General features: G+C 51.1%; 2 protein-coding genes across 8 annotated transcripts; one reads left to right on the plus strand and one right to left on the minus strand.

Annotated features, from left to right (window-relative positions):
* Nucleotides 1-9,972: 9,972 nt before the first annotated feature.
* On the plus strand, nt 9,973-19,303 carry RUNDC3A (RUN domain containing 3A). Of its 5 annotated transcripts, none has more exons than XM_074319538.1 (11): nt 9,973-10,359; nt 13,992-14,107; nt 14,457-14,605; nt 14,787-14,872; nt 15,781-15,870; nt 15,972-16,052; nt 16,221-16,386; nt 16,496-16,653; nt 17,382-17,519; nt 17,634-17,740; nt 18,165-18,543. In XM_074319538.1, exons 1-11 carry the CDS (start codon nt 10,253-10,255, stop codon nt 18,182-18,184), a joined length of 1,218 nt encoding a protein of 405 aa, XP_074175639.1. In that variant the 5' UTR covers nt 9,973-10,252; the 3' UTR covers nt 18,185-18,543. The 5 variants fall into 5 exon arrangements, with proteins under 5 accessions (XP_074175639.1, XP_074175637.1, XP_074175638.1 ...); XM_074319536.1 differs by lacking the exon at nt 18,165-18,543 and adding an exon at nt 18,730-19,303 and having other exon boundaries at nt 9,999-10,359; nt 14,472-14,605; XM_074319537.1 differs by having other exon boundaries at nt 9,999-10,359; nt 14,472-14,605.
* Nucleotides 19,304-19,988: 685 nt separating this feature from the next.
* On the minus strand, nt 19,989-24,479 carry SLC25A39 (solute carrier family 25 member 39). Of its 3 annotated transcripts, none has more exons than XM_019752306.2 (12): nt 24,243-24,479; nt 23,262-23,361; nt 23,070-23,129; nt 22,902-22,946; nt 22,539-22,648; nt 22,065-22,132; nt 21,799-21,923; nt 21,450-21,623; nt 21,003-21,112; nt 20,745-20,826; nt 20,584-20,664; nt 19,989-20,496 (listed from the first exon to the last, which is right to left on the minus strand). In XM_019752306.2, exons 2-12 carry the CDS (start codon nt 23,344-23,346, stop codon nt 20,381-20,383), a joined length of 1,056 nt encoding a protein of 351 aa, XP_019607865.1. In that variant the 5' UTR covers nt 23,347-23,361; nt 24,243-24,479; the 3' UTR covers nt 19,989-20,380. The 3 variants fall into 3 exon arrangements, with proteins under 3 accessions (XP_019607865.1, XP_019607862.1, XP_019607863.1); XM_019752303.2 differs by having other exon boundaries at nt 22,539-22,672; nt 24,243-24,380; XM_019752304.2 differs by having other exon boundaries at nt 22,539-22,672; nt 23,454-24,352.
* Between the last annotated feature and the right edge of the window lie 1,676 nt (nt 24,480-26,155).

A 26,155-nucleotide genomic window follows, 5' to 3' on the forward strand; every position in this document is an offset into this window, starting at 1 on the left:
ACTCTGCATACTCTTGTAACTTGACCCTCTTCCAAGGTGCCCTATCTCAGTCAGTGACGCCCCAGTCCACCCATTGCTCAAGCCATAAACTTGGGAGTGATTATGAAACTTCCCCTTATCTGGCCAATCACCAAGGAGCCATCCATTGACTTCCCTGTAACTGATGACCTTTCTAAAGTCAAATCAGAGCCTGTCACTCCTTGTTAATGTTCAGATGTCATAGTTCTGTCTCACCTTGAGTTTCATTTTTTTCTCTTCATTCCCTCCACTTAAATACTAAACTATATGGAGTTCCTCCTGTATGATTAGGCAGGGCATGGCACATAGTAAGTGCCCAATAAATGTTTGTTGACTGTGCATGCTGAAAGGTAAAAGTAAGAAGATAGGAAAATACCGGAGATGCCAAAAAAAATGTATACACATGACTTGTATTCATCTTTTGTTATCAGTATATATTGAGTATTACAATTTTAATAGTTTTTTCCTTTCTTAAAATGTGTATACATTTTTTTAGCTCCCTCCGTATATATCATGCAGTTCCCAATGGCTAATGCTAGAACAATTTAAGCAACAAAATTAAAAAATCAGTACTGAATTATAACACAAAGTATAAAATAAATATCCATGAGTCTGTTGATATATTTAAAAATTGAATAAGTTAATAAATGGAGAAGAGACAAATCTCCCACGCAGAATTCTAAATAACATATATTGATATTCTACCCTCAAGGAGGGGAGCATAACTTCCCCTCTTTAAGTGTGGACTGCTCATAGTGACTACTTTCAAAAGAGTACAGTTTAGAAAGTGGGGGTAGGTGGTGTGGCAACGTTACAGGGGAGTAATCTGACGAACACTACCTCCGCTAGTGAGCGAGATCCACATCCTCAGTAATGAATTACATTGATAGTATGTACACTTGATAAATGGGATGAAAATGAACTCTGTGCTCTTCCTCCCCAAAACTTATAACCTCAGTCTAATCATGAGAGAAGCATCAGAGAAATTCCAATAGAGCAGTGTGGTGGTTAGTTCTACATGTCAACTTGGCTAGTCTATAGTACCCACTTGCTCAGTCAAACACTTATCTAGGTGTTGCTGTAAAGAGATTTTTGTACATGTGATAAACATCTACATCCTGTTGACTGTAAGTAAATGATATCGCAATGGTCCTTGTCCAATCAATTGAAAAGCCCGAAGAGCAAAACTAAGGGTTCCCTGAGAAAGAAGAAATTCTACCCGTGGCCTGCAGTGTCAGTGCCTGCCCTATGGATTTTGGACTAGCCTAACTAACCCCTGCAATTGAATAACCAAATTCTTTGGCAGTGAAACAGTAAATCCTTCTCCCTCTGTCTCTCACTCTCATTTTTTATGATAAAATTGACTAGTCACCTGTTAGAACAAAGTCCAGCATTTTGGAAAACAACAAAATCCAGCACCTTGATACTTAAAGCAAGCCACAGTTTGGGAGAAAAAGTTTGCAACCCACACAACCCCAAAATGTTTTGTTTTGTTATATATATATATATATATATATATATATATATATATATATATATATGGACTTGTAGCTAGACTATATAAAGAATTCCTGCGACTCAATGATGAAAAATACAAGTCAATAAAAAAATTTGGCAAGAAACTTGAACACATACTTCACAAAAGAAAATACACAAATGGCTACCAAGCTCATGAAAAAGTTCAACATCATTAGTCATCAGAGAAGTGCAAATTAAGTCCACAATGAGATACCAACACATACCTACTAAATGGCTAAAATGCAAGAAGATTGACAATGTCAAGTGTTGGAAAGGAGCATTGGAAATCTTATACATTTGTGCACTGTACAAATGGCACAAGCACTTTGGAAAACAGTTTGGCAGTTTTTAAAAAAGTTAATCATATACTTATCCTATGATCCATTTATTCACTCCTAGATATTTATCCAAGAGAAATGAAATCTATGTCCACAATAACCTTGAATGAAAATTTTCATGGAAGTTTTCCTTATAATAGCCAAAAATCGGAAACAGCTCAAATGCCTATCAACAGTAGAATGAATAGACAAACACTGGTATACTTCTCACCAATAAAAATAAACAAATTACTTATACATGCTACAATATCAATGAAGATCAAAAATATTACGCTGAATGAAAAAAGCCAGAGCCAAAGAGTATATATTATATGATTCCATTTACATATAATTCTAGAATAGGCAAAACTAACCTATGGTTCTAGAAATCAGATCACTGGTTGCTTCTGTGGTGGGGGTGGGGATTCTGTGGTGGCAGAGGCATAGGAGAGCTTCCAGGGGGTGGGGTGGGGTGGAACTGTCTTGGAGTGTGGGATACGTATCTATCGAATGGCATGCTTAAATTCTAAACATTTTGCTGTATGTAAATTATATCTCAATAAAGAAGAACCACACTGAGGTACCACCACACACCCACTGGAATGGCTAAAATTAAAAAGAATAAAAATACTGAATGTTGGGGGCCGGCCCGGTGGCTCAGGCAGTTGGAGCTCCATGCTCCTAACGCCAAAGGCTGCCGGTTCGATTCCCATATGGGCCAGTGGGCTCTCAACCACAAGGTTGCCGGTTCAACTCCCCGACTCCTGCAGGGGGTGGTGGGCTGCGCCCCCTGCAACTAACAACAGCAACTGAACCTAGACTTGAACTGCACCCTCCACAACTACGATTGAAAGGACAACAACTTGACTTGGAAAAAATCCTGGAAGTACAAACTGTTCCCCAATAAAGTCCTGTTCCCCTTCCCCAATAAAATCTTTAAAAAAAATACTGAATGTTGGCAAGCATGTGAAGCAACTGGACCTCTGGTACATTGATAGTGGGGATGTAAAACAGTACAACCACTTTGGAAGTTTGGAAGTTTCTTATAAAGTTAAACACATACTTCTCATATATCCATCAATTCCACTTCTAAGTATTTATTCAAGAGAAATAAAAACACTTGATTACACAAAAATTTATACAATACCATTTAGAGCAACTGTAGTCATAATAGTAAAAATAATAGAAAAAAACCCTAATGTCCATCAACAAGTGAATGGACAAGTAAACTGTGGTACAGCCATACAATGAAATACATAGCAATAATAAGTAATGAATTAACAATACTTGCAACAACAAGAATGAATTTCCAAGATGCTATGCTGAGTGAAAGAAGCCAGATATAAAATAGTATAGCCTATATGATTCCATTTATATAAAATTCTTGGAAAAACTAGTCCACAGTGACAGTAGATATATGGTTGTCTGGGTTCAGAGGTGGGGCTGGAGATTGACTAGGGAGGGGCATAAAGAAACTTTTTTGGTGATGGCAATATTCCCTATCTTAATTGTGGGTGGATACATTTGTCAAAACTCATTGACCTGTACGATTAATATGGGTGCATTTATTGTATGTAAATTATACTTCAATAATGATTTTTTAGTGGAGAAATCAATTGACAAAATCAAAATAAAACCATAGGAATGGAAAATGAAATAGACTACCTGAATCATCTACAACTATAAAAGAAATCGAATCAGTAGTCAAAGACATTCCCGTAAAGCAAGCTCCATGACCAGATGGCTTCATCATTAAATTTAATCTCATATCAAGGAGCAAATACTTCCAAACATTCACAAATTATTTCAGGGTATAGAAAAAGAGAGGATACTTCTTAATTCATTTAACAATATAATTTTAATACCAAAACCTGGCATGGATAGTACAAGGGAAGAAAATAACAGGTCAATCTCACTCATGAACATAAATTTTAAAATTCTAAATAAATAAAACTAAACCCAATAATATATAAAAAAGAAAATATATCATGCCACATTGGGTTACCCCAGAAATGGAGTTTGATAACATTAGAAAAATCAATTCATACAATCCTCCCATGAAGATGAATAAAGAATAAAAATCATATATTCATCTCAAAAACAGAAAAAACATTTGATGAACTTTATCATCCATTAATGATTAACACTGAGCAAACTAAGAATAGAAAAGAACTTCTATAACCTGATAAGGGACATCTATTAAAAAAAAACAAACCTCTAGCAAACATCACACTTAATATTGAAATCTTTTTTTCTGAGGTCAGAAACAGGAAGAAGCTGCTTGTTATTTGGTGAGGAAGAAACAAACCTGTTATTTGCAAATGACCTAATTGTGTAACAAGAAAATAAAAAAGAAGCTACAGACAAATTATTTCAATTTATAGAAATGTTTAATAAATTAGCAAAATCAGCTTTAAAATTAATTGCTCAACAAACAGCCAAATTAAAAAATGGTCCAAGGACTTGAATGGACATTTCTCCACAGGAGATATACAAATTGCCAATAAACACATGAAAAAATGCTCAATATCATTAGTCATTAGGGAGATGCAAATCAAAACCACAAGAAGATAACACTTTATACGTACTAGGATGGCTATTACAAAAAATGGCAAATGGCAAATGTTGTTGAGGCTGTGGAGAAATTGGAACCCTTTTACATTACTGGTGGGAATGTAAAATGGTTTAGCCATTGTAGAAACAGTTTGGCTGTTCCTCAAAAAGTTAAACATAGAATTACCATATGACACAGCAATTCAAAAGAATTGAAAACACAGACTCAAACCAATACTTGTATACAAATGTTCACAGCAGTATGATGAAAACGTTTTGGAAACAGATAGTGGTGATGGTTGTACAACACTGTGAATGTAATTAATGTCACTGAACTGTACATTTAAAAATGGCAAATTTTGTTATATAAATTTTAACACAATAAGAAATCAATTGCTTATCTATAGAAGCAATGATTAGAAAATAAATTTTTAACAAGGTACCTTTTAAAATAGCACAAAACATGAATAAACTAGGATAAATCTAACAAAATATGTGTAAGACTTCTTTGGAGAAAGTGATAACATTTTTTGACAAACTTTAAAGACAAGCTAAATCAAAAGTGAGCTATACTGTATCCAAACATTGGACACAGCCTCTTCAATAAATGGTGCTGGGAGAATTGGATAGCCACGTGCAAAAGAATGAAACTGGACTGCTATCTGTTACCATGTACCAAAATTAATTCAAAATGGATCAAAGACTGAAGCATAAGACCTGACACAATAAACTGCATAGAAGAAAACATAGGTACTAAACTTATGGACCTTGGGTTCAAAGAGCATTTTACGAATTTGACTCCAAAGGCAAGGGAAGTAAAAGCTAAAATAAACGAATGGGACTATATCAAACTTAAAAGCTTCTGCACAGCAAAAGAAACCATCGACAAAATAAAGAGGCAACCAACTGAATGGGAGAAGATTTTTGCAAACAGTGCCTCCGATAAGGGGCTAATATCCAAAATATACAAGGAACTCATGCAACTCAACAACAAAAAAACAAATAATCCAACTGAAAAATGGGCAGAGGACCTGAAGAGACATTTCTCCAAAGAGGACATACAAATGGCAAACAGACATATGAAAAAATGCTCAACATCATTAATCATCAGAGAAATGCAAATGAAACCACAATGAGATATCACCTCATCCCAGTCAGAATGGCTATCATCAACAAGACAAATAGTAACAAGTGTTGGAGAGGCTGTGAAGAAAAAGGAACCCTTATACACTGTTGGTGGGAATGCAGACTGGTGCAGCCGTTATGGAAGGTAGTGTGGAGGTTCCTCAAAAAATTACGAATAGAATTACCATATGACCCAGCAATCCTTCTCCTGGGTATCTACCAAAAAAATCTGAAAACATTTATACATAAAGACATGTGTGCTCCAATGTTCATTGCAGCTTTGTTTACAGTGGCCAAGACATGGAAACAACCAAAATGTCCTTCGATAGATGAATGGATAAAGAAGTTGTGGTATATATACACAATGGAATACTATTCGGCGGTAAGAAAAGATGATATAGGAACATTTGTGACAACATGGATGGATCTTGAGAGTATGATGCTAAGCGAAATAAATCAGACAGAAAAAGCAGAGAACCATATGATTTCACTGATATGTGGTGTATAAACCAAAAGGAACAAAAGAACAAGACAAAAAAATGAGAAACAAAAACTCACAGACACAGACAATAGTTTAGTGGTTACCAGAGGGTAAGGAGGGTGGGGGGTGGGAGATGAGGGTAAGGGGGATCAAATATATGGTGATGGAGGGAGAACTGACTCTGGGTGGTGAACACACAATGGGATTTATAGATGATGTAATACAGAATTGTATACCTGAAATCTATGTAATTTTACTAACAATTGTCACCCCAATAAATTAAAAAAAAAAAAACATTGGACAATTCAGGGTTATAAAGATGTCAGTTCTATCCAAATTAAGCTATAGATTCAATGCAGTCATAATTCCAATACAAATTTCTACTAAGCTTAGTTTGTTTTTGTTGTGCTTGTCAAATTAACTCTAAAATTATTATGGCAACACAAGGGGCCAAAAAAAAAGAAGACACTCTTGAAGAGGAATAAGATGGGAGGACTTGATTTACCAGTCATCAAGACTTATAAAGTTTAATAATGAAGACATTATGATTTGGTGCCTGAATAGACCAAAAGACCACTGGAGCAGAATGCAGAGCTGACAAACAGACCCATACATGATTTGAGAGAGAGGTCACTGAAAAACAGTGGAGACAGTACTTTTTAAAAAGTAATAAATAGTGCTGGATCAAAATTAAATTGGACCCCCACCTCACACCATACACAAAATTTACTCCACATGAATTATAGACTTTAAAGTAAAATAACACGATAAAATTCTTGTAAGGTAATATAAGAAAATACACCATAACCTCAAGATAGGGAAGATTTCTTAAACAAGAGACAAAAAACAAATCACTTGTTTTTTTGTAGCTGAACTAGGAGAGGTATTGGCTTCACCGAGAGATGGATACTGTTACTGGAGAGACTTTGCATCTCCACTTTTGGGGGAGGGTGCCAGCGCATCTTTACAGGAAGGACAAGTGCATCTTGTTAGCCAAAGTCATGAGATTGTTACTGTTCAGACATGCATAGAAAGATGTGTGTAAATGCTGAGCAGAAAAAGGGGTTGTCTGTGTCAGTTATTTACTTCTAGCCTTCCTGCTCCAAATCCATTCTTTGTGTCTCTGCTCTCTGTTGCTTGGTGGGGTTGGGACTCTGCAAACTTGTTTCCCTGTTAGGGGAACAAGAAAGTCACTCCATTATTAACTGGCTTTCGGTTAGGTTCTCGTAGTACTAGGAGGCACTGGAGTGAGATGGAAGGCAAGGGAGAAAAGACTACCGTCCATTTTTTTGGTTTTGTTCAGTCACTCTATCATTGGAATGTGGCCATCAGCTTCTTTCTGCATTCCAGGAACCAGCTTTGTAGATGGCTCCTCTGAGGAGGGAGCAGCAGCCCCAGGCGGCTCCACCTGCCTCTGAGCCTCAGCTCTGCACGTCCTGTCCCCGTCTGGACTCTTAGGGTGTAGCAATCCCACCTCTTCCCTGTGTTCCCTCAGCACTTGCTGTTTCCTTTACTTACTAGTTCCAAGTTGTCTCAATGTTCTTTTTCTTTTTGCTCTTTTAGTTTTCCAACTCCTGTGTAACCTGTATTAAGTCCTATATTTGAAATACTGTGGCTTCTGTTTATCTGATTAGGCCCTATTTGATACACAAAGTTATCCTCAACGGTAGAATAGATAACTTATGGCATAGACATACTACACTGGAATTAGTATACAAGGAAAGTGAATCCCCCCAACATATTACTGAAAGAAGCAAATCGCAACCGAATTCATACAGTATGACTCTATTTCTACAACGTTTAGACACTGGCAACATTAAACTATATATTTGATTGATGGACACACAGGTGATGAAACTATAAAGAAAAGCAAGGAAACGATTATCACAAAAGTCAGGATAGTGGCTATCTCTTGGAGGCGTGGATGAAGATGAGATCTAGGAGAAGCGTAGGGAGGTCCTGGGGCGTTCATAGTGTTCTATTTCTTCTTTTTGTTTTAATCATTTTCTTTTGGGGGGAAGGGGAACAGGACTTTACTGGGGAACAGTGTGTACGTCCAGGACTTTTTTCCACGTCAAGTTGTTGTCCTTTCAGTCTTAGTTGTGGAGGGCGCAGCTCAGCTCCAGGTCCAGTTGCCGTTGCTAGTTGCAGGGGGCAGAGCCCACCATCCCTTGGGGGAGTCGAACTGGCAACCTTGTGGTTGAGAGGACACGCTCCAACCAACTGAGCCATCTGGGAGGCAGCTTAGCTCAAGGTGCCATGTTCAATCTTAGTTGCAGGGAGTGGAGCCCACCATCCCTTGCGGGACTCGAGGAATTGAACCAGCAACCTTGTGGTTGAGAGCCCACTGGCCCATGTGGGAATCGAACCGGCAGCCTTCGGAGTTAGGAGCATGGAGCTCTAACCGCCTGAGCCACTGAGCCGGACCCATAGTGTTCTGTTTCTTGATCATTGAGGTGATGACACAGGCGTTTGCTTTGACCATATTCTTTAAATTGAACATTTGTGTTTTATGTGCTCTTTTGTGCATAAGATGCATTTTGTAAATGAAAAACAAAAGAACATCATGATTGCCACTGGCGATGGGTCTGGAGGCAAGAGGATGCTAAGAAGGGCTTCTAGAGGCGAGGCAAGAGGCAAGAGAGGGAGTGAAAAGACCAAGGTCCCAGAGGTCCCAGAAGCCAAGAATTGAGGCTGAGGCTGAGTGAGCTTTAGATCTGAGCCAGGAGTCAGGGCCTTCTCCCCAGCCCCCAGGGAGTCAGACCAGGGTTGGAAACTTCTTTAGGTCTTTTATCTCCTCCTCCTCTGTTTGTGCTGACAGAGGGTCCCTGCCTGCTGGTCACATTCAGATGCGGGAGCACATCTGAATCAATGTGGAGATACCAACCATCCACTAGCAGAGCAGAGTAAATCTAGTAGGTAGGTGGAATTGGTGACTAGATAAGAGCTGAGCCCTGGGATGCACATTCCTGAGGCCAGACAGAGAAATGGGTAGAGCCTCTTTAATCAACACAGAAAGGCTTTCTGTGGAAGCTGGGGATTTCAGTGAGTGAAAGAGAACAGGTTGGATTGGGGAATGGAGCAGGGATGTGAGAGAGGAACTGGGAGGCAAAGGGCAGCAGAGAAGCCAGACTGTGCCTCCAGTTTCCCCACCTTCGGGTAAAAGATACAACCAGCTTTGCGGGTGCCCTCTTGGCCGTGCATAGAGGGTTGATGGCACCTCGCAGCAATGCAAGGGGTTAACAGGAAAGCCAGCTGCCCCAGGGGTGGTGTGAGGGGGTAGGACTCCGAGGGGAAGCAGTGCCTTAGCACCATTGTGGAGACCATCTGTAATGCTGGGAACCTCCACAGAGCCCGGCCCTCAGCTGCCAGTCTGCTCTCCACTCACTGTCTTGAGTGGTTCCAGGCGCTGGGTTCCTATTGCTGATTCGGGATTCCTATCCCTCACCTTAGGAGCGGTTGACTCCACCGGCTGGTGTAGCCAAGTCGAGCCCGGGCGCAGACAGATACGCAGTGTCTCTGACTGCTCCTTTGCCTCCTGGGTCAGCAGCATAGGGCCACCTGCGCTCTCTGGACGAAGACCTGGCCCTGGCCTTGAGGAGAATGCCGATACTGAATGGGGGGGGGGGGGGAAGGAGGGGGCGGGACTGGGATGAGGATACTGGAGGTGAGGACCTCCATTGCCCCTAGGCATCAGGGGGAGAAATCTGAGATGAACACCATCGATCATAGAAACGGGAATAGAGGTGTCGGAGCTCAGACGTGAAGCAAGGGGTCCTGGGCTCAGAATGTGGGGGTGGAGGACAGGCCAGATGCTCCCTCTTACTCCTTCTAATCGCTGCCTCTTTCGGGGACCCCCTCCGCCCTCCCTTGGGCCCTGGCCCTCTCCCCTCCCCCTGAAATCCTGCACCCTCTGCGGATTGGTCCCTGGCCTGGCGGGGGGCGGGGCCCGAAGGCCCTGACGTCACTGGCCGAGGGGGGCAGGCGGCTAGGGGAGGGGGGGTGACGGGCCCCGGCTCAGCACCTCGGAGAGCTCCCTCCCTGGCCTTGTTTTGCTCCGGTGTCGCCGCCGGGGGAGGGAACCAGGGGGCTGGGCACGCGACTCAGCAGCAGGGCAATGGCCGTAAGGGGGTCGCGGGGCCCCGGTGGGCAGAGGGCCCAGCCGTGATCCGGCGAGGGGGCCAGGGCGCCGGGCGGGGTGGGGGGCAGCTGGCGGCGGCAGCAGTGGCCGCATATCTGGATGGAAGCGAGCTTTGTCCAGACCACCATGGCTCTGGGGCTGTCCTCCAAGAAAGCATCTTCCCGCAATGTGTCCGTGGAGCGTAGGAACCTGATCACCGTGTGCAGGTGGGCATCGCTGTAGGGTGGGGGTGGGGTGACCGGAGAGCGGTATGGGGCGGGCTGCGGAAAACTGGATGAGTGTGCAAAGCAACCTGGGAGAAAAGGGAGGCACAGGCTTAGCAGGAGCGTCCACTGTCCCTCTCAGGCCAAGACCAGGGAGGGGTTTGGAGGTCTGGTCCCTACCCTGCTAGGCCAAGCAAGGCCTATGCCCAGCCTGGGGCCTGGAGGGTGAGGGGTGTTTAATTGGCACTGCAGCTTCCTGTGAGAACCAGGAAGTGACATTGTGCGTGAGGGGGAGGGGTGGGGATGGCTGGCTCCCTTGCAGGGGGCGGGTAGGCAGTGGGAGGAGAAGAACTGATGGGGTAGGGGGATGACCACCCCCCAAGCATACCCTCACTCCTACCCAACAGCCTGGCCTATCTGAGGTGGGGCTTTCCTGGGAGATTTTCCCATCATGCTGCTCAATTCCTGGAGAGGGATGGTGTCCTTCTTTTCTGGGAAGCTGCAACCTGTAGCAGAGTCAACTGGGCATGTGGGCAAAGACTGAATCCATCCACTGAAGGGTGAAGGGCGCTGCCCCTTCTGTGGGCAGGACTGAGGGGCCGGCTGAAGAAGCCTGGGACTCCTGGGTTCAAGGGGAGAAGATTGGGAGGGCAGGCGCCTTGGTCTCTGAGGGTGGGGCTGTCTCAGGGTTAGGAAGATTCCCACCCCCCACCTTCTTAGGGCCCAGGAAGTGAACCTTCCCACTTCAGTCCTCAGAGTCTCACCCTCTCTGCCCTGCCCTGAAGCCAGGAATGGCCAATTCCTCAGCTTCTCTCCCTCAGGCCCCACCTACATTCATCCCTCCCTCTAAAATTCCCATGCCAGCTGCCTTCTCCACCTGCAACCTCCCCATGCCCCATGCCACCTCTGAGGGCACGGAGCTGTCTTCCCTTGCCAGCCCTGCCTGCCTGCACCGAGGCCTTGGCCCTGCTCCTTGCCCCAGGAAGCAGTGCCCACCGGATGCCCTGGCTCCTGTGTCCTATAACTCCTCCCAGGTTCCTGGGCACACATCCGACCACACTGCATCTCTCCCATCACGATATGCCTAGAGCCCATCACAGTGCTGTGCACACCAGCCCTCCGTAACAATGCCTGAAATGTTATAGAAGGGAGGATGCAAAGTGCAGGCCACGACCGCCACCTTCACGTTCCAAACCCTGCCAGGGTTGTGTAAAAGCTAGATGGGCCTTGGGTCCAGCTCTTACTTCCTCAGTTACTAGTGTGTATCATTGGTGAAATCTCCTAACCACTCAGGCTTGGGTGCCTTATCATCCCCATTATATATGTCACAGCCACACCAACGAATGGTAATGACATAATCCATGTAGGATTAGTGCCTGGCACACGGAAATAGCCCTGTCCTGATGACATCCTCCCTGTCCCTCTTCTCCCTGTCGACCACCTAGGTTCCTCTTCTTTCTCTTGCCTGCCAGGACAACTGGGCTTCCTGAGTGTGTGGAGATGAGGGGAACTCCCCTTGGTCCAGGCTGCAGAAGCAGAGGTTCTGGTAGATAGGAAGTGGGCGTAGAGCTGTGGTGTGAGGGATAGAGTTTTAGGGGGCATCAGGGGCATAATAAAGGCTCAGAAACCCCTCGGGCCCCTGCCACCTCATCACTGTCACATGGCTTGCCTCCAGCTCCCAGAACAGTTCCCTTTAGCAGGCTGAGAGCTCCCCTGGGCCCTGGTCTCCCTGTCTCCATGGTAACTGCAGCAGCCACTGCACCTCTTAACAGGGAACACACCATGGGGCTCCTGGGGGAGATGACCAGCTCTGCAGCACCCCTGAGGACAGATGGCAGATGGCTGCCATGCTGAAACCAGCCCCATTCACCCACTGTGGTCCTACCCAGATGACCAGAAGAAATCATCAGGGTGTGGAAGGCTACATAATGAATCCCAGATATGCCCTAAACATGGGCTCCTTCTGGCAGGGCCAACCTTCCCGTTAATGACCCAGCTCCTCACATCCACCTTCTCCCAATCCTGCCTGGGATCTGAATCAAAATTTAATGAGGCAGGTACTACCCTTCCTGTTTGGGACAATGGGCCTCTGAGGGATTATATGACTTGTCCAAGGCCACAGGGGTATCACAAGGAAACAGGACTTGTGTCCACCAGGCTGCCTTCCCCTAAGTGCCACCCCAACATTGACTTGGCTCTGATCTCAAGCCAGACCAACTTGAAGCCCAAAGGGAAAGGAGGGAGGCCCATGGACTCAACTGTGCCATTGGCCTGAGAGCCACAGAGGCCAGTGCCCCAGGGCTGGAGCCTGCAGAGTGGAGGACAGAGGGCAGAGGGGGCAGGGGCTGCTCGGGTAGTTAGTAATTGTGACAGCCACCAGGAGGCCATAAGATATAGCAGAAAGAGCAAGGGCTTTGGAATCAGACATACCTACTTGACCTCTCACAAGCTGTGTGACTCTGAACAGATCAGTCAACCACTTGGACTCTCAGTTACCTTATCTGTGAAATGGGGATGATGGTGATAATAAGAGGAACTACCTCCCAGGGCTGTTGTAGGGATGGAGGAGATAATACACGAAAAGTATAGTGCTTGGCACATGAAAGGGCTTAATAAGCTTAGGGGGAAAAGGACCATTCTAAGCAGGCCCCGTATCTGCTCTGCCACCCACAACAGGCCAATAATAGCATGTTGGAAGACGTGTCCTTAGCCCTGCCCCATCCTACTGTAGCCATGGTGGGTGGAGATTGTAGGGGTAGGGATTGCAGGGGAAGTGGGAACTTCAAGCAGGATTGGAGAGAGGGATGGGGGCTGCTGGGCTGCAGTCACTCACCCCCACTGGCTTCCCTTGGCTGCATTCCTCTCTGAGAAGCCAGGTATGAGGGCCCCCAAGGCCCCTTCCAGAGATCTGTGTTCAATGCCCACTCCTACTCAGTGTGTGTGTCAGACCCACCCCTGCACTTCCCTGGGAAGCACTGTACCACCAGGTTCTGAACAGCTGGTGTGTGGGTGACCAAGCTGGGAAGGAAAAGGGGTAAGCGGGGGCCTCCGTGTGCTGAAAGCCCACCTGGCCAGCATGCATGCCCACGCCCCATGTGCTCAGAGCCAACTCACAGGCCCCGGCACAGGTGAACCCCCCTCCAGAAAGGACTGAGGGTTTTTCTAGCAAGAGCACAACACAGCTCAGAGAAAGGGCACAAAGTGGCTTCTAACTCCTAGCTGACCCCCAAACCACACACATACAGAATGCAACTCCAAAGGGTGGGCAAAGACGAGGGGGCTGTGGGACGGTCCCCAGGCTCTAGGTGCCTCGACTTTCTACCTATTGTTTCATCCCCTCTCAAACCTTGTTCCCAAAGCTTCCTTTCTCTGGCTGTCACCTCTCCTGTCACCCACTTTGTCAATCAGTCTCCCACCTGCCACCCTAGCACTCCCATGTCACAGCATCTCTATGGTCACTATATTCTTACCTGTCTCCCACCCTCTTTCCTTCTGCCATCCCACTACATCCATAATCTTCATGACCTCTTCTCTGCCCTTCACTCCCTCTCTTTGCCTGATGCCCCTCCCCTACCACCATCACCCTGTCTTCTCACCTGACACCCCACTGCCCCTTCTCCCTACCCCCCACCCAGGTTCTCTGTGAAAACACTGCTGGAGAAGTACACAGCAGAGCCCATCGATGACTCATCTGAGGAGTTTGTGAACTTTGCAGCCATCTTAGAGCAGATTCTCAGTCACCGTTTCAAAGGTGGGCCCAGGTTCCTGTCCCCCAGGGCCCAGCCCTGCCAACTCCCAGTCTTTAGCTTCCAGCCACCCTGTTCTGATCTACTGTGTGGCTTTTTGAACCCCACCACTGACCATGGCCCCAATTCTGGGCCATGTGCAGAAGCTCATGCACAGAGCTGGAGAGATGGAAGGGGGTCTTCTGGGCATGCGTTTATATGCTGGCATACCCTTTGTGTACATGCGTGTGCACATGTTTGGTGTAGGCATATGTGTGTGCATGGCTGCTTGTACTTATGCATGTGTGTGCCCCATTACATGGGCCCTCTCTAAACTCCTTAGTCTTGCTGAGCCCCCTCCCTGCCCTGGCTCAGCCTGTGCCCCAGCAGGTCCTGTGAGCTGGTTCAGCTCAGACGGGCAGCGGGGCTTCTGGGACTATATCCGGCTGGCCTGCAGTAAAGTGCCCAACAACTGTGTGAGCAGCATCGAGAACATGGAAAACATCAGCACAGCCCGAGCCAAGGTGAGGGGCCTGCAACAGGCAGGGCCAGGGCGGCAGCTCCCTGCTCTGGATACAGGGGGACTGCCTGCTCCTTGGTTCTCACCCTGCTATGGGCACTGGGGAGAACCACAGGAGGTCCAGACCCAATGGGGTACAGATGGGTCCTTTTGGGGCAGCAAGTAAAGGTGAGCATGATTTCCAGGGCCGGGCATGGATCCGGGTAGCACTGATGGAGAAGCGCATGTCGGAATACATCACTACAGCTCTGCGGGACACCCGGACCACCAGGTGAGATGCTCTCAGTTAGCTTGGACTACAGGTCCCAGTGTACACATTTACTGCCTAAACATACTTGATCCTTAAGTTCCTGCAGCAACCTTCAGTACCTGGACTACAACTCCCAGCATGCACCACTAGTTTCCCTCTCCCAGACTGTCTACAGGTCTACCCAGCTTGCTGTCCCGAAACACATCTTTGGCACCATCACCATCTCTTCCAAGTCAAATTCATTATCTCCCGTCACTTCCCAGCACCAGTCTCATATACAACTCTACCTTTAGACACACCTCAGGACAAGTTCTCAACTATGTATCGTTTTACTTGTTGGCCTTCTTCCATGACCTACAACACACAGCCCTACCTGCTCCCCAATGGACTGCAGAGTCCCAGCGTGCAGAGCTTCATCCCCTGCACTGTGGGTTCGAAGAGAGATTGGATCCAGGCAGGGTCACAGGCAGGATGTGCTAGTGGGGAGTGGTGTGAAGTAGAGGACCTCTTCCCCACCTGGTGAGCACACCCACCCTGAGGTTTTTACTGCATTTTTTCTCTGGTCTGTCCTCATTTCAGAGTTCATATCAACTTATTTTTGAGCACCTACTGTATGTCAAGTTCTGATGATTAGAATTTGTTTCCTGATTTTAAGAATCTGGGTGACTCAGGACTTGGTGGGAAAGGAGTAGTTCAGAGGTTGGAGGAGAGTCTATTCTCAGGGGACACACGTTCTAATAGGTGGGAGACACAGGCGCTATCCCCAGGCGGCCCCAATCTGAGGGAGACACAAGATCCTCACCTGAGGGATGAGCAGGAAGGAGATGCCTCCTTCCTCTAGGAAGGTTTGTAGGAAGCCCACGACAGAGGTACTGAGGGATGGGGCACTGGGAGGATGCTGCACTGACCGTCCCTCCTTCTCCCCACAGACGTTTCTATGACTCGGGAGCCATCATGCTGAGGGAGGAAGCCACGGTGCTCACAGGGATGCTGATCGGACTGAGCGCCATAGACTTCAGGTGGGGCCTGGGTGGCAGTGGTGGCGGGGCGTTCCCCTGCGAATGTCCACATCGGCATCCCCTCATACCCACCCTCAACCCTGTGGGTCCTATGCCCCCAGCTTCTGCCTAAAGGGTGAAGTGCTGGACGGGAAGACCCCTGTGGTCATCGATTACACGCCCTACCTAAAGTTCACCCAGAGGTGAGAAGCGGGATTGTTGCAGTGGATGCGGGCAGACCCCCGCTCCAAGGGGCGGGGATGCCGGCAGGGGACTGGCTGGGCGGGTACCGCGTCCCCCTGCCCAAGGGGGCAGCATGGGCCTCTTGGGCAGGGCCGGGCCGGCCGGTGCTCACTGCTCCCTCCCCCAAGCTACGATTACCTGACGGACGAGGAGGAGCGGCACAGCGCCGAGAGCAGCACGAGTGAGGACAACTCACCCGAGCACCCGTACCTGCCGCTAGTCACCGACGAGGACAGCTGGTACAGCAAGTGGCACAAGATGGAACAGAAGTTCCGCATCGTCTACGCGCAGAAGGTGCGCGCTGCACAGCGCAGGTGGCGGGGAGCTGGGCGGGGGAGGGGGACAGGCCAGGCGGCCGCTGGGACCCTCCTCCTGTCGCCCGGGCTGAGCCGGCGCCCCGCAGGGCTACCTGGAAGAGCTGGTGCGTCTGCGCGAGTCGCAGCTGAAGGACCTGGAGGCGGAGAACCGGCGGCTGCAGCTGCAGCTGGAGGAGGCAGCGGCGCAGAACCAGCGCGAGAAGCGGGAGCTAGAAGGCGTGATCCTGGAGCTGCAGGAGCAGCTGTGAGCGCCACCACCACCCTGAGCCCTGACCCCGGCCATCCCGACCGTCACCCCAGGGAACCCCCTCATCGCCTCCACTGACACTAACGGCACCTTTCCTGATAACCGCATCCAACTCAACCAGCATCAAACCACTGGCCCCAGTGACCTAACATTATGCTCAACATAAAACCAGTGACTCCTCCCAAAGTCTGCTCCCAACTTCACCCTCAATTTATCCAGTATCAGCTCAACGAACACCCAACATTACTCCAGGGACCTCAACATTACTCACAAGGACCTCTAATGCTACTCAGCAACCTTCAACATCATTGAATTATTCCCTCTGGTCTGCAATATTGGCCCGCTGACAGTTATTACCCATGGTGACCTCTGACCTCACTCCAACCCCTCCCTCTGACATTCCCCCTTAAACCTTTTCATCACCCTATCACCTCCCAGCATGATTCCCCAAGACCCCTCAGTATTCCCACACTATTCTCCACCGACTCCCACAACACCCCCATTACTCCCTCTAACCCCCAACGTAAGTGTGCTAATCCCTGTCACCCCTCTGACCCCCAGTATCCTCCCCTCCCAGGGTCTGCCACACTGATACTCAACATTCTATTCCTACTTCTGCTACCCAGGTTTCAATCCTAACCCCACCCCTCACCCTTTGCTGAGCACCCCCTTCCCCACTTCTGCTCCCTCTCCCGGCCAGCCTGACCACCCCCTCCCCATCCCAGGACAGGTCTGATCCCTGGTGACCACGCTTCCCTGGCCCAGGGTTCCAAGGAGCTCACCACACCCCTGGTCAACCAATGGCCATCACTGGGAACACTCAATGGGGCAGAGGGTGTCAGCAACCCCAAGCTCTACCGGAGGTAAGTCCAACCAGGCTCGGCTTGGGCCTGAGTGCTCGTCCCTCCTGGGGAAGAGGCGTATGGGGGGCAGTGGGCCTCTGCCCATACATTAATCAGCTCTCTGCTCTGCCACAGACACAGTTTCATGAGTCCAGAGCCGCTGTCAGCTGAAGCCAGTCTCAGTTCGGACTCCCAGCGCCTGGGAGAGGGCAAGCGGGACGAGGAGCCCTGGGGCCCCATCGGTGAGCCTCCCAACCCAGCACGCAGCATCCCTCCAGGAAGGGCTAAGGCCAGGTCTGGGGGCCCTGTAGTTAGGCCCTGGCAATTCCCTCATTCATGCAGCCCTTCCAGGGAGCTTAGTACAGCAATTAAGGGCTTGGTTTGGGATGTTGGGCAAACACTGGTGCAAATCCCAGCTGCGCCTCTAGTTGTGGAACTTGGTCAATTATTCACCTTGCTGAGCCCTTCTCACCTGTAAAATGGGTATGTTGACTAACGTTACCACCAGTGTTGGCCATGTGGTGAGGGCTTAATAGCCTTTTGGTATAGTGACATCCTCAGTGGGCTCACAAATTCTTGGGGAGTTCTTTGCCTAATTTGCTTTTATCTCATGCATTCTGTGAACCGCTTGCCTGACCCTTGTTTCCCCTTTTCTTTGGCTGCCAGGAAGCTCAGAGCCAAATTAGTGGCTCCCTTCAGTGAATGTCCAGGACTTCAATGCATGCATTTTGTGTTGCTCTCCCCATGACTTCACCTTGGTTCCCCACCCTAGTTTTTCTGGTGCCTGGACATCCTGTCTTTTCTTTCTAAAAACCACACTGTACTGATGACCCTAGATCTTTGAGTTAAGGCAGGCAATGGACGTGACCCCGCCACACTGTGTGTGATTGTCCGTGTCTGTCTCCCCACCAGACTGTGAGCTCCATGAGGGCAGGGACCGTGTCTCATCCGTTCTCTGTATCCCCAGTGCTTGGAACGGAACAAGTGCTCACTGTGTGTTTAATAAACGGACAGAGGATGAACCTCACGGGGAGATAGACATAAACTGGCGATTACAATAGTGTCCTCAGTGCTGTGCATGGTATGGCCAAGTGCTTACCAAGGTTTAACCAAAATGACAAATGCTGCAGAAATGAGGAGTCTCCTGGGGGGTGACCTGAGGGCTCCCCTTCACTGCCTGTGTCCATGCTCCCCACCCCCCATACATGCCTCACCCACCCTCTCTCCCCAGGGAAGGACCCCACGCCCTCCATGCTGGGTCTCTGCGGCTCACTGGCCTCCATCCCCAGCTGCAAGTCCCTGGCGAGCTTCAAATCCAACGAGTGCTTGGTGAGCGACAGTCCTGAGGGCAGCCCGGCACTAAGCCCCAGCTGAGGAGCAGTGTGGGCTGTGCCAGACCCCCTGCCAGGGGCAGACACCTGCTGCCCTTCCTCAGAGTCCCCCAATCCAGGCCACACTTCCAGAAAATGCTGCCCACCCAGCCAGGGGTCTCAGTTGACTCCCTCTGCTTCTGGTTTTAGCTTCCTGCCCAAGGAAGGTGGGGCTACCACAGGAAGCAGGTTGGGTGAGGTGGGGGCACCAAGGCCACAGGGAACCCTTGGGGAAGCTTACTCCATTCTGGGGACCAATGCCTGGCTGGCTCCCTCCCAGGACTCTCCTTTGCTCATCTCCCTCACCCTCCTCAGGAGCTTGTGGCCCAGCCTCTCCCACCTTTCCTGTCTGTCCCCCTGTATTCATTCCCTGGAGTCTCAGCCCCCAGGGCAGGGGCTTGGAGGGAATCAGGCAAATAAAAACCAGAGTACTGACGGCAGCCTTGTCTTTGGGGACTGGGACAGGGCTCTGTCCTGAGGTTGGCAGAATGTGATGGAGCCAGTGCTGGGCCCAAAGCCAAGGTGATGCTGGACCACGTAGACTCAGTGTGTGCCCCGTGGGAACAGGCAAGTCACAAGAGTTCAGGGAATAGGGGACTTTTGTTTGAAGTATCCTGAGAATTAGGTCCACCCAGGGCAGGACCAAGACACGTCTGTGCCCCTTCAACATGATACTCTTGAAGAACTTGCTCAACCCCAGGCAGAGAAGACTGAACATCCTGGGGCACAGGATGGAGGAGGCAAGCCCTGTCAGGGCCGTTTTCCTTCCATCGTCCTGAGCAATTTAGCTTTGGCCCAAAGTTACAGACGCTTCCTTTAGGCCAAAGCCTGGCCGTGAAGCAACCCTCTCTCCTCTATTGTCACCGAAGTGCGCCCTTGGGAGAGGTCTCACCACCCTCCACCCTGGCCCCCACATTACCAGGATACTGCTTGCTGGTTGCCCAACCCTCAACTCTGGGTCCTCACTCAATGTGGGGTGTGGTCCTCTTCAAGGGCACCACCACCTGGGCAGCCAAAGCCAACACCGAGGTCCCTGCCAGGCCTCCTGTGTGCAAATCACTCACCAAGTCCCACTTCCCTCACCCCCCCCACAGTCCCCTGCAGTCAAAGGCACCAAAGAGAAGTTCATCATCTTTAGACTCAGGGAATTAACAAGGGTAGATTCAGCCTCGGCCAGGCCCAAGGTTTTGTGACTCCTGGGGGCAGGCCCAGCTACAACACAGACACAAGGAAATGGGCGGGGCGGGTGGGTGTGGGGTTAATAGATTTGGTCTTGAACTTGGGCGTTGGGGTGGAAAAGTGATGATCCTTGGGGCTTGGGAATGAGGGCCAGCAGGAAGAAAGCTGTCTGAGGGGGGCCCAGAGGGGCAGCCCCCAACCCCTGGGGCTCAGAATTAAGATGGAAGAAAAATGAGGCCCCTCCCCTGAGGACAAGGCACTTGGCTCAGTCTCCTGCCCCACCCCATCCAGGGAAGAAATTGGGCCCTCAGCGCCTCCATCCTTTCACTCCCTTCACGGGCCCAGAGGCTGGTCCCGGTTGAGCCTCTGGAAGAAGCTTTTGCCGAACTCATAGGTGCTGATCATGATGGCGCAGGAGGGCGCAGCCTTGATGATCCTTGGGAGGAAGCCTGCAGTGGGAGGGGAGGCTGGGTTCGGAGCTCAGGTCCCAGGGGCACCAACCCCATCAGGGCCTGGACACACACACACACACTCACCGGCGAAAAGTCCCCTGGTGCCCGACTCAGCCCGGATCCTCCGCAGCAGCAGCCAGGTGGAGTCGGCATGCGGAGGTGACACTGGAGACACCAGGTATGGCCCCGTAAGACCCTCCTCAGACCCCCACCTGTCACCACCCAATGCCAGCTGGGCCCCTCACCTCTCACAGCCTCCACCGCTCCCAGCGCGACCTGGCGTTGAGTCTTCACCACATCGAAGGGTAGAGTCAGGATGGCGGCCACCTGGTGGGGTGGGGAGAAGGCTCGTCTTCATTCCCAGGACCCCCATCCCTTGCATTCAGCCAGGGGCTGCCAGCCTTATCACCAGGCAGGTGATGCACTGCCATGCAAGGACTCCGCTGGCGCACCCCCACCCAAGGACACCTCTGCAGGCCTCACCCCCAGCCTAGTCAACTCACCGTCCCTGAGATACCGCCAGCCACAAAGCTGATGCCCACTGATGTCCGGTCCTTTGGCCTGAGTCCACTCAGCCAGGTCTTCACCAGCTCATAGTTGAACCAGTACAGGGCTTGGGGACATGGGGTACACTCATTAGAGACAGAGAGGGCAGTGGGGTAGGCCCCGGACCTCCCATCTCCCAATGACCTATATCATGACAACCACTCCCTCCTAGTTACGAGGCCTGCCTGCTACACGCCAGTTTCTGTAACAGGCTCCCTAGGAATTATCTCATGAGAAAACCTGGGCAAGTACACTGCCTGCTGGGCCCATTTCACAGATGAGACAGTCAGGACTCAGAAAAGTGACTCTGAGATCAGTAGTACCAAAGCTGGGCCTTGGCTGTAGAGCTCTTGTACATCATTCAAGGGCTCCCTCAGCCCAGTCCCTACACCCTTGGTGCCTACCTGAAAAGGGCACATCCCGCAGGGCAGTGGGGCCCCAGCCCAGCCACAGCGAGCGCCAGCCACCTTGAGCCACGGCAGCGCGGACACAGGCGCCCAGCTCCCGGTATGAGACATGCTGAGCCTGCAGCTTTGTCCGTACCAGCTCCAGGGGACTGATCACAGTCACGGTGCCCACTGCGGGAACAGTGAGGGGCGGTCAGTTCACAGGTCCCAATGGCAGCCTATGCCAGAGTCCAGGGGCCCAAGACATGCCCCCACACCTAAGCCGGTAGAGTGGAGCTGGGAGCTAAGACTGAGCTCAGGCACAAGTGGGGTCAGAGGGAGATCAAGGGCCCAGGGCTGTGCTCACAGCGGGCCAGTGCGCCAGCCACCATGGGTGCATAGAGGTCAGAGGTGAGGGCTCGACCACTGAGGAAGGCCTTGAGTTGGTCGTAGGCGGTGAAGTAGATGGCAGTGGCTGGCACAGTCATCACCCTACGGGTGTGAAGAGAGGTTAGCTGGGACTCCCAAAGGCTCCCAAGCCTCCCAGGCCTCCCCTGCCCCACCTGGCCAGCCAACGGGGAAGCAAGGGATCCGCAGGGCAGGGGGAAAGCAATATGCAGGACGGGGACTCACAGGGTGGCTGGGAGACCACTCCACAGGGTCCTGGTGCCCTCGTGTCTCACAATCTTCACAAAGGCGTCCTGGCCAAGCGGATACCAGCCCGGGGGAAGAAGGACGAACATGAACAAGGCCTGCGATGGGGCTGGCCCTGGCTGGGCCCTAGCCTGATGCCCTCACCTCTGCCCACAACCCTGGGTCCTGCTGGGAGGCTGTTCCCGTCAGGACTCCACGTCCCCAGTCCAGCCCGGCTCAGACTCCCCGGGACCCTGCCCAAGGTCAATTCCCATTCGGCTCCAGGTGGACTCCTTCCTGTTCATCCTTCCAAACCTTGGGAAGGCACCACCTCCTCGGGGAAGCCTTTCCCAAACTGAACTGGCAGCCCCTATATGCTTTGCCTGACCCGTTTTTTCCTGGGTCTGCTTCCTGAGCAATCTGAATCCCTCAGGAATGCCTACAGACCCAGCCGAGGGCACAGTTGCTCCTCACCATGGTGCCAGTGAAGCGAGTGGGGTCCTGAAACCAAGTGGCACAGCGGGCACCATTTGGGCACAGGTACAGGGGCTCCAGGACACCATTGCAGTACAGGAGGCACTTCCCTGTGGGTCGGAGAGAGGAGGGCACTGGGGAAAGGGAGGGGTCATTAGGATGCCAGGGAGGTAGAGGCCCTGTCCCTGGAGGGCCAGCAGAGGCTGGGGTCCCTAGGTGGACGTTCTTGTGCAGGACAGAGGGCTGGCTAACAGGACCTGGAAGCAGATGCTAGTCCATGGCTGTGGGGCCCACAGGTGCCCTGGGGAGATGGGACACTCCCTCCCCTGACGCTGACAGGCTCCTGTGGCTTGGGGCACTCACATTTGGCATAGGAGAGGCTCCAGAGTCTGGAGGAAGGCATCAGCTCTAAAATACAAGGCAGCCCCTCAAATCAGCAAAGACCCCCATCTGCCCCAGGGACCCCATCTTTGGGAGATCCTTTTTTTGCCCAGGCACCACCCCTTATTGGCTCCAGGGTCTGGCACTCACCGCTGGTCACTGAGGGGCGCTGAGACTGCAAGCGGACCTTCACCACGTCCAGGGGGGTCACTGGGGAAGAGATTATGTCTAAAGACTCCTTTTAGGACCCCACTCCTGATCCCTCCTCCAGGACCAAGTCACCGCCAATCTCTGGTCTACCCCAGTCCCCAGCTGCCCTCACCCCACTTCCCCAGGTCTTACTGAAGAGGGAGGTGACCACAGCCCCTGCGCCTGAGGCCACCATTTGTTGGAGGGGACTAATGCCCCCAGGATCCTGGTCAGCCATCCTGTAGCTTCAGTTCTGAAAAACAAAGCTCAGTCAATGGAGTGTCAGCTCACAAAACAGGAGTCAGTGCAGGGGAGAAATGAGGCACTGGCACTTTTGGACTTTACCTGGACTCCTCACCCCATTCGCTCACTGAGTATGAGTTCAAGTGTGATCCTCACCATAACCCTTTAAAGCAGTTATTGTCAGCTCCCCTTGACTGAGACTGAGACTCTGAGAGGTTAGGTGACCTGCCCAAGGTCACTCCTGAAGTAGTTAGTAAGCTGGGACAGTCACCCATTGGTTAATGGGCAATAATGGCCCACTGCCATTTCCTCATCCGCACCCCACAGGCTTTCAGTGCACTTCGTCAGCGCAGGCGTCCAGTTTGGCCCCGGGGGGACTCAGATCAAAACGCCTGAGCCATCTCCCTGTGCCCCCCAACTCCAGCACCCAGCCTCGAGGCTGGCACAGGCGAGCCCCCAGTCACCCAGCCTGTAGAGGTGCGGCAGGGCAGTGAGGGAAATGTGTAAATAAATCCGATGGCACCGAAGGGTCCAACCGCTCTTTCAAGACTGCACGCTAGGTACCCGGCCCTACCCCCACCCCCTCCCGGGCCGAAAGGGCCAGGCCCCGGGCCTGGATGAGGACAATCGCTCTGTTCCTTCTCCCCAAAACACAGGCCGGGGGACTCCGCTGAAAGAGCGAGAAGTAGGGATGTGGAGAGAGGCTCTCTCCTCGCCCCTCGGTGACACTCCCTACCCCGGCCCCGCTTGTAGGGGCCGACGAAGTCGACCCAACGGCCTGGGACTCCGCGTCCCCAGCCCAGCCCGGCTCAGACTCCCCGGGACCCTCAGAGACTCGACTCCAGCCTCTGTCCCCGGCCGGGCCCTCAGCCCCAGCCCAGCCCCACCCACCTGGCTCTAGGCCGGTGCTCGCGCGGCGCGGAACCCGGGGCCAGGTGGGCCCATAGCGGCTCCGCGGCCGGTGCGGGGACCCGGCGCGCGCGCCTCGTACCAAGGCAGACAAGGAAGGCCGCCAAGGCCGCCCCGCCCCCGGACCTCGCTAGGAAGCCCCGCCCCCCATGGGCCAGCCGGCCGCACGCCCGGAGTGTCGCCGGCCCCGCCCACTCACGGCCTCCTCCGGGACCCGGTGAGCCTCTCTCTGCCCCACGCCACTAGTGCCCCGCCGGCGGGCACGCCAAGGTCGCGGGTCTCCACGTCGCGCGTGACCTGGCTGCAGCACCGCATGACAGCGTATTCTCACAAGCCCCACTCCACCAGTTCCCCCGCCGAGCGCTGCATCAGGAGTCCCAGCGCTACCACTTTCTAGACAAGCGTGGGTTACCACTCTCCTTTTTATCAGTGGCCGTGTCTGCTTGGCGGCGGCCGGTTGAATCAATCCCAAGGCTGCGGGCAATCAGAGAGTAATGGCAAACATTTACTCGCCGGGTTCCCTGCTGGGGTTTTTACAACTTCACCGAGACCGCATCCAACAGAAATTAGCATCATCCCCATTTAGCTCTGAAAACCACTTGACTAACTGCAGGGTGCCGCGGATGTGGGCAGTGGGGTTAGGCGAGTTGTAACCCGAGCCAGGCAGGCTGGGCAGAGAGAAAAGCCTGGCCCGGGAGCCGGGAGACTGATTCAATCTGGGATCTTTCCCACCTCCCCGTGACCTTGGGCAAGTTACAACTCCGCTCTGGGCCTTGGAGTCCTACTTTGCAAAAGAGAGAATGAATAGGGGAGAAGGAGCCCGACATTTTTGTGTTGGTTACTCTGACACCGTTATTTCTTTTAAGTCTCAAAACCTTTGGAAGTAAGTTATTATTCATTCACCCCATTTTACAGAAGATAAAACTGAGGCTCGAAGTTAGAGTCCAGAATTGGAACCGCCCAGGTACTTTTCCGCAGCACCAGGTTGCTTCTCGGGATGACAGGTGGGCTTAAATCCTACGCTGAAACCTCTGATCCCGCTTCTCAGGGAGACGCATTTCTTCCCCGGGCGCGAGATACCACCACTTGTCTTGCCTTTAAAACTTTTGTGCTGCCGTGATTGTGTTAACATGGTGTGAGCCTGCGCCTTTAAGAAGTGTAGGCCGCGTCGTGTAGTTGACGTCATCAGCTTCCCCGCCCCTCACGCCCAGAAATTGTCGCGTCGGGACCCGGAAAGGCCCAGCCAGCCGGCGCACGCGGCCTTAGCAGGTAGGTTCCAAGGGGCCAACCATCAGCTTTCCCTGAGAAAAGGCTTAGCGACTTCTCACCGAATTTGGGGGCGGAGAGAGTGCAGTCAGTAACCGGTGAAGTGACCGCTGGTCTAAAGAGCTGGAGGGAAGGCGCCCTTTCTATTTCCTTACCACACGAAGCTGAGGACTGAAATGACACAAAACCATTTTATAAACTGTAGGTTAAGGCGAAAACCCAGCTTCTATTAAGGTCATTTACAGCCTCAAAGTTATGGTTTACCATATGGTTTACCAACCGTTTCACAGCCATCAGCCAAGAGATTATTCTCCCCATTTTACAGAGGAGGAAACTGAGGTCCTTGCGTGTAATGACTCTAGTGTGGAGCAGAACTCAGGTTTCTCCCATACAATCTCCCATTTTACGAATGAGAAAGCGGAGGTTAAATCGCGCTAAGGTCACTCAAATGAAAGAGCTAGACTTCAAACCCCCTCCTCTCTGACTCCAGAGGAGTTCCCACCCCATCCCATTCTCAACCCAACCCTCTGCTCCCTGCAGTGACTTGCTCACCCGCAAAGGTTTCGTCTACTCAGGCCTCAGACCCTAAGAACTCCAAAAACTAACAGCACCATTTTTCTGCCTCAAGA

Source organism: Rhinolophus sinicus, linkage group LG15 (genome assembly GCF_036562045.2).
Source record: "Rhinolophus sinicus isolate RSC01 linkage group LG15, ASM3656204v1, whole genome shotgun sequence".
Taxonomy (NCBI): domain Eukaryota; kingdom Metazoa; phylum Chordata; class Mammalia; order Chiroptera; family Rhinolophidae; genus Rhinolophus; species Rhinolophus sinicus.

Excerpts from the sequence above, each read along its gene's own strand:
- RUNDC3A (XM_074319534.1), top strand. The coding sequence starts at position 10,253 with ATGGAAGCGAGCTTTGTCCAGACCACCATGGCTCTGGGGCTGTCCTCC. Across the intron at positions 10,360-13,991 it reads AACCTGATCACCGTGTGCAG|GTTCTCTGTGAAAACACTGC; the intron begins GTGGGCATCGCT and ends CCCCCCACCCAG. Across the intron at positions 14,873-15,780 it reads CGGGACACCCGGACCACCAG|ACGTTTCTATGACTCGGGAG; the intron begins GTGAGATGCTCT and ends TTCTCCCCACAG.
- SLC25A39 (XM_019752303.2), bottom strand. The coding sequence starts at position 23,346 with ATGGCTGACCAGGATCCTGGGGGCATTAGTCCCCTCCAACAAATGGTG. Across the intron at positions 22,673-22,901 it reads GAGCCTCTCCTATGCCAAAT|TGCCCTCCTCTCTCCGACCC; the intron begins GTGAGTGCCCCA and ends CCCTTTCCCCAG. Across the intron at positions 20,497-20,583 it reads CACCAGGGGACTTTTCGCCG|GCTTCCTCCCAAGGATCATC; the intron begins GTGAGTGTGTGT and ends CTCCCACTGCAG.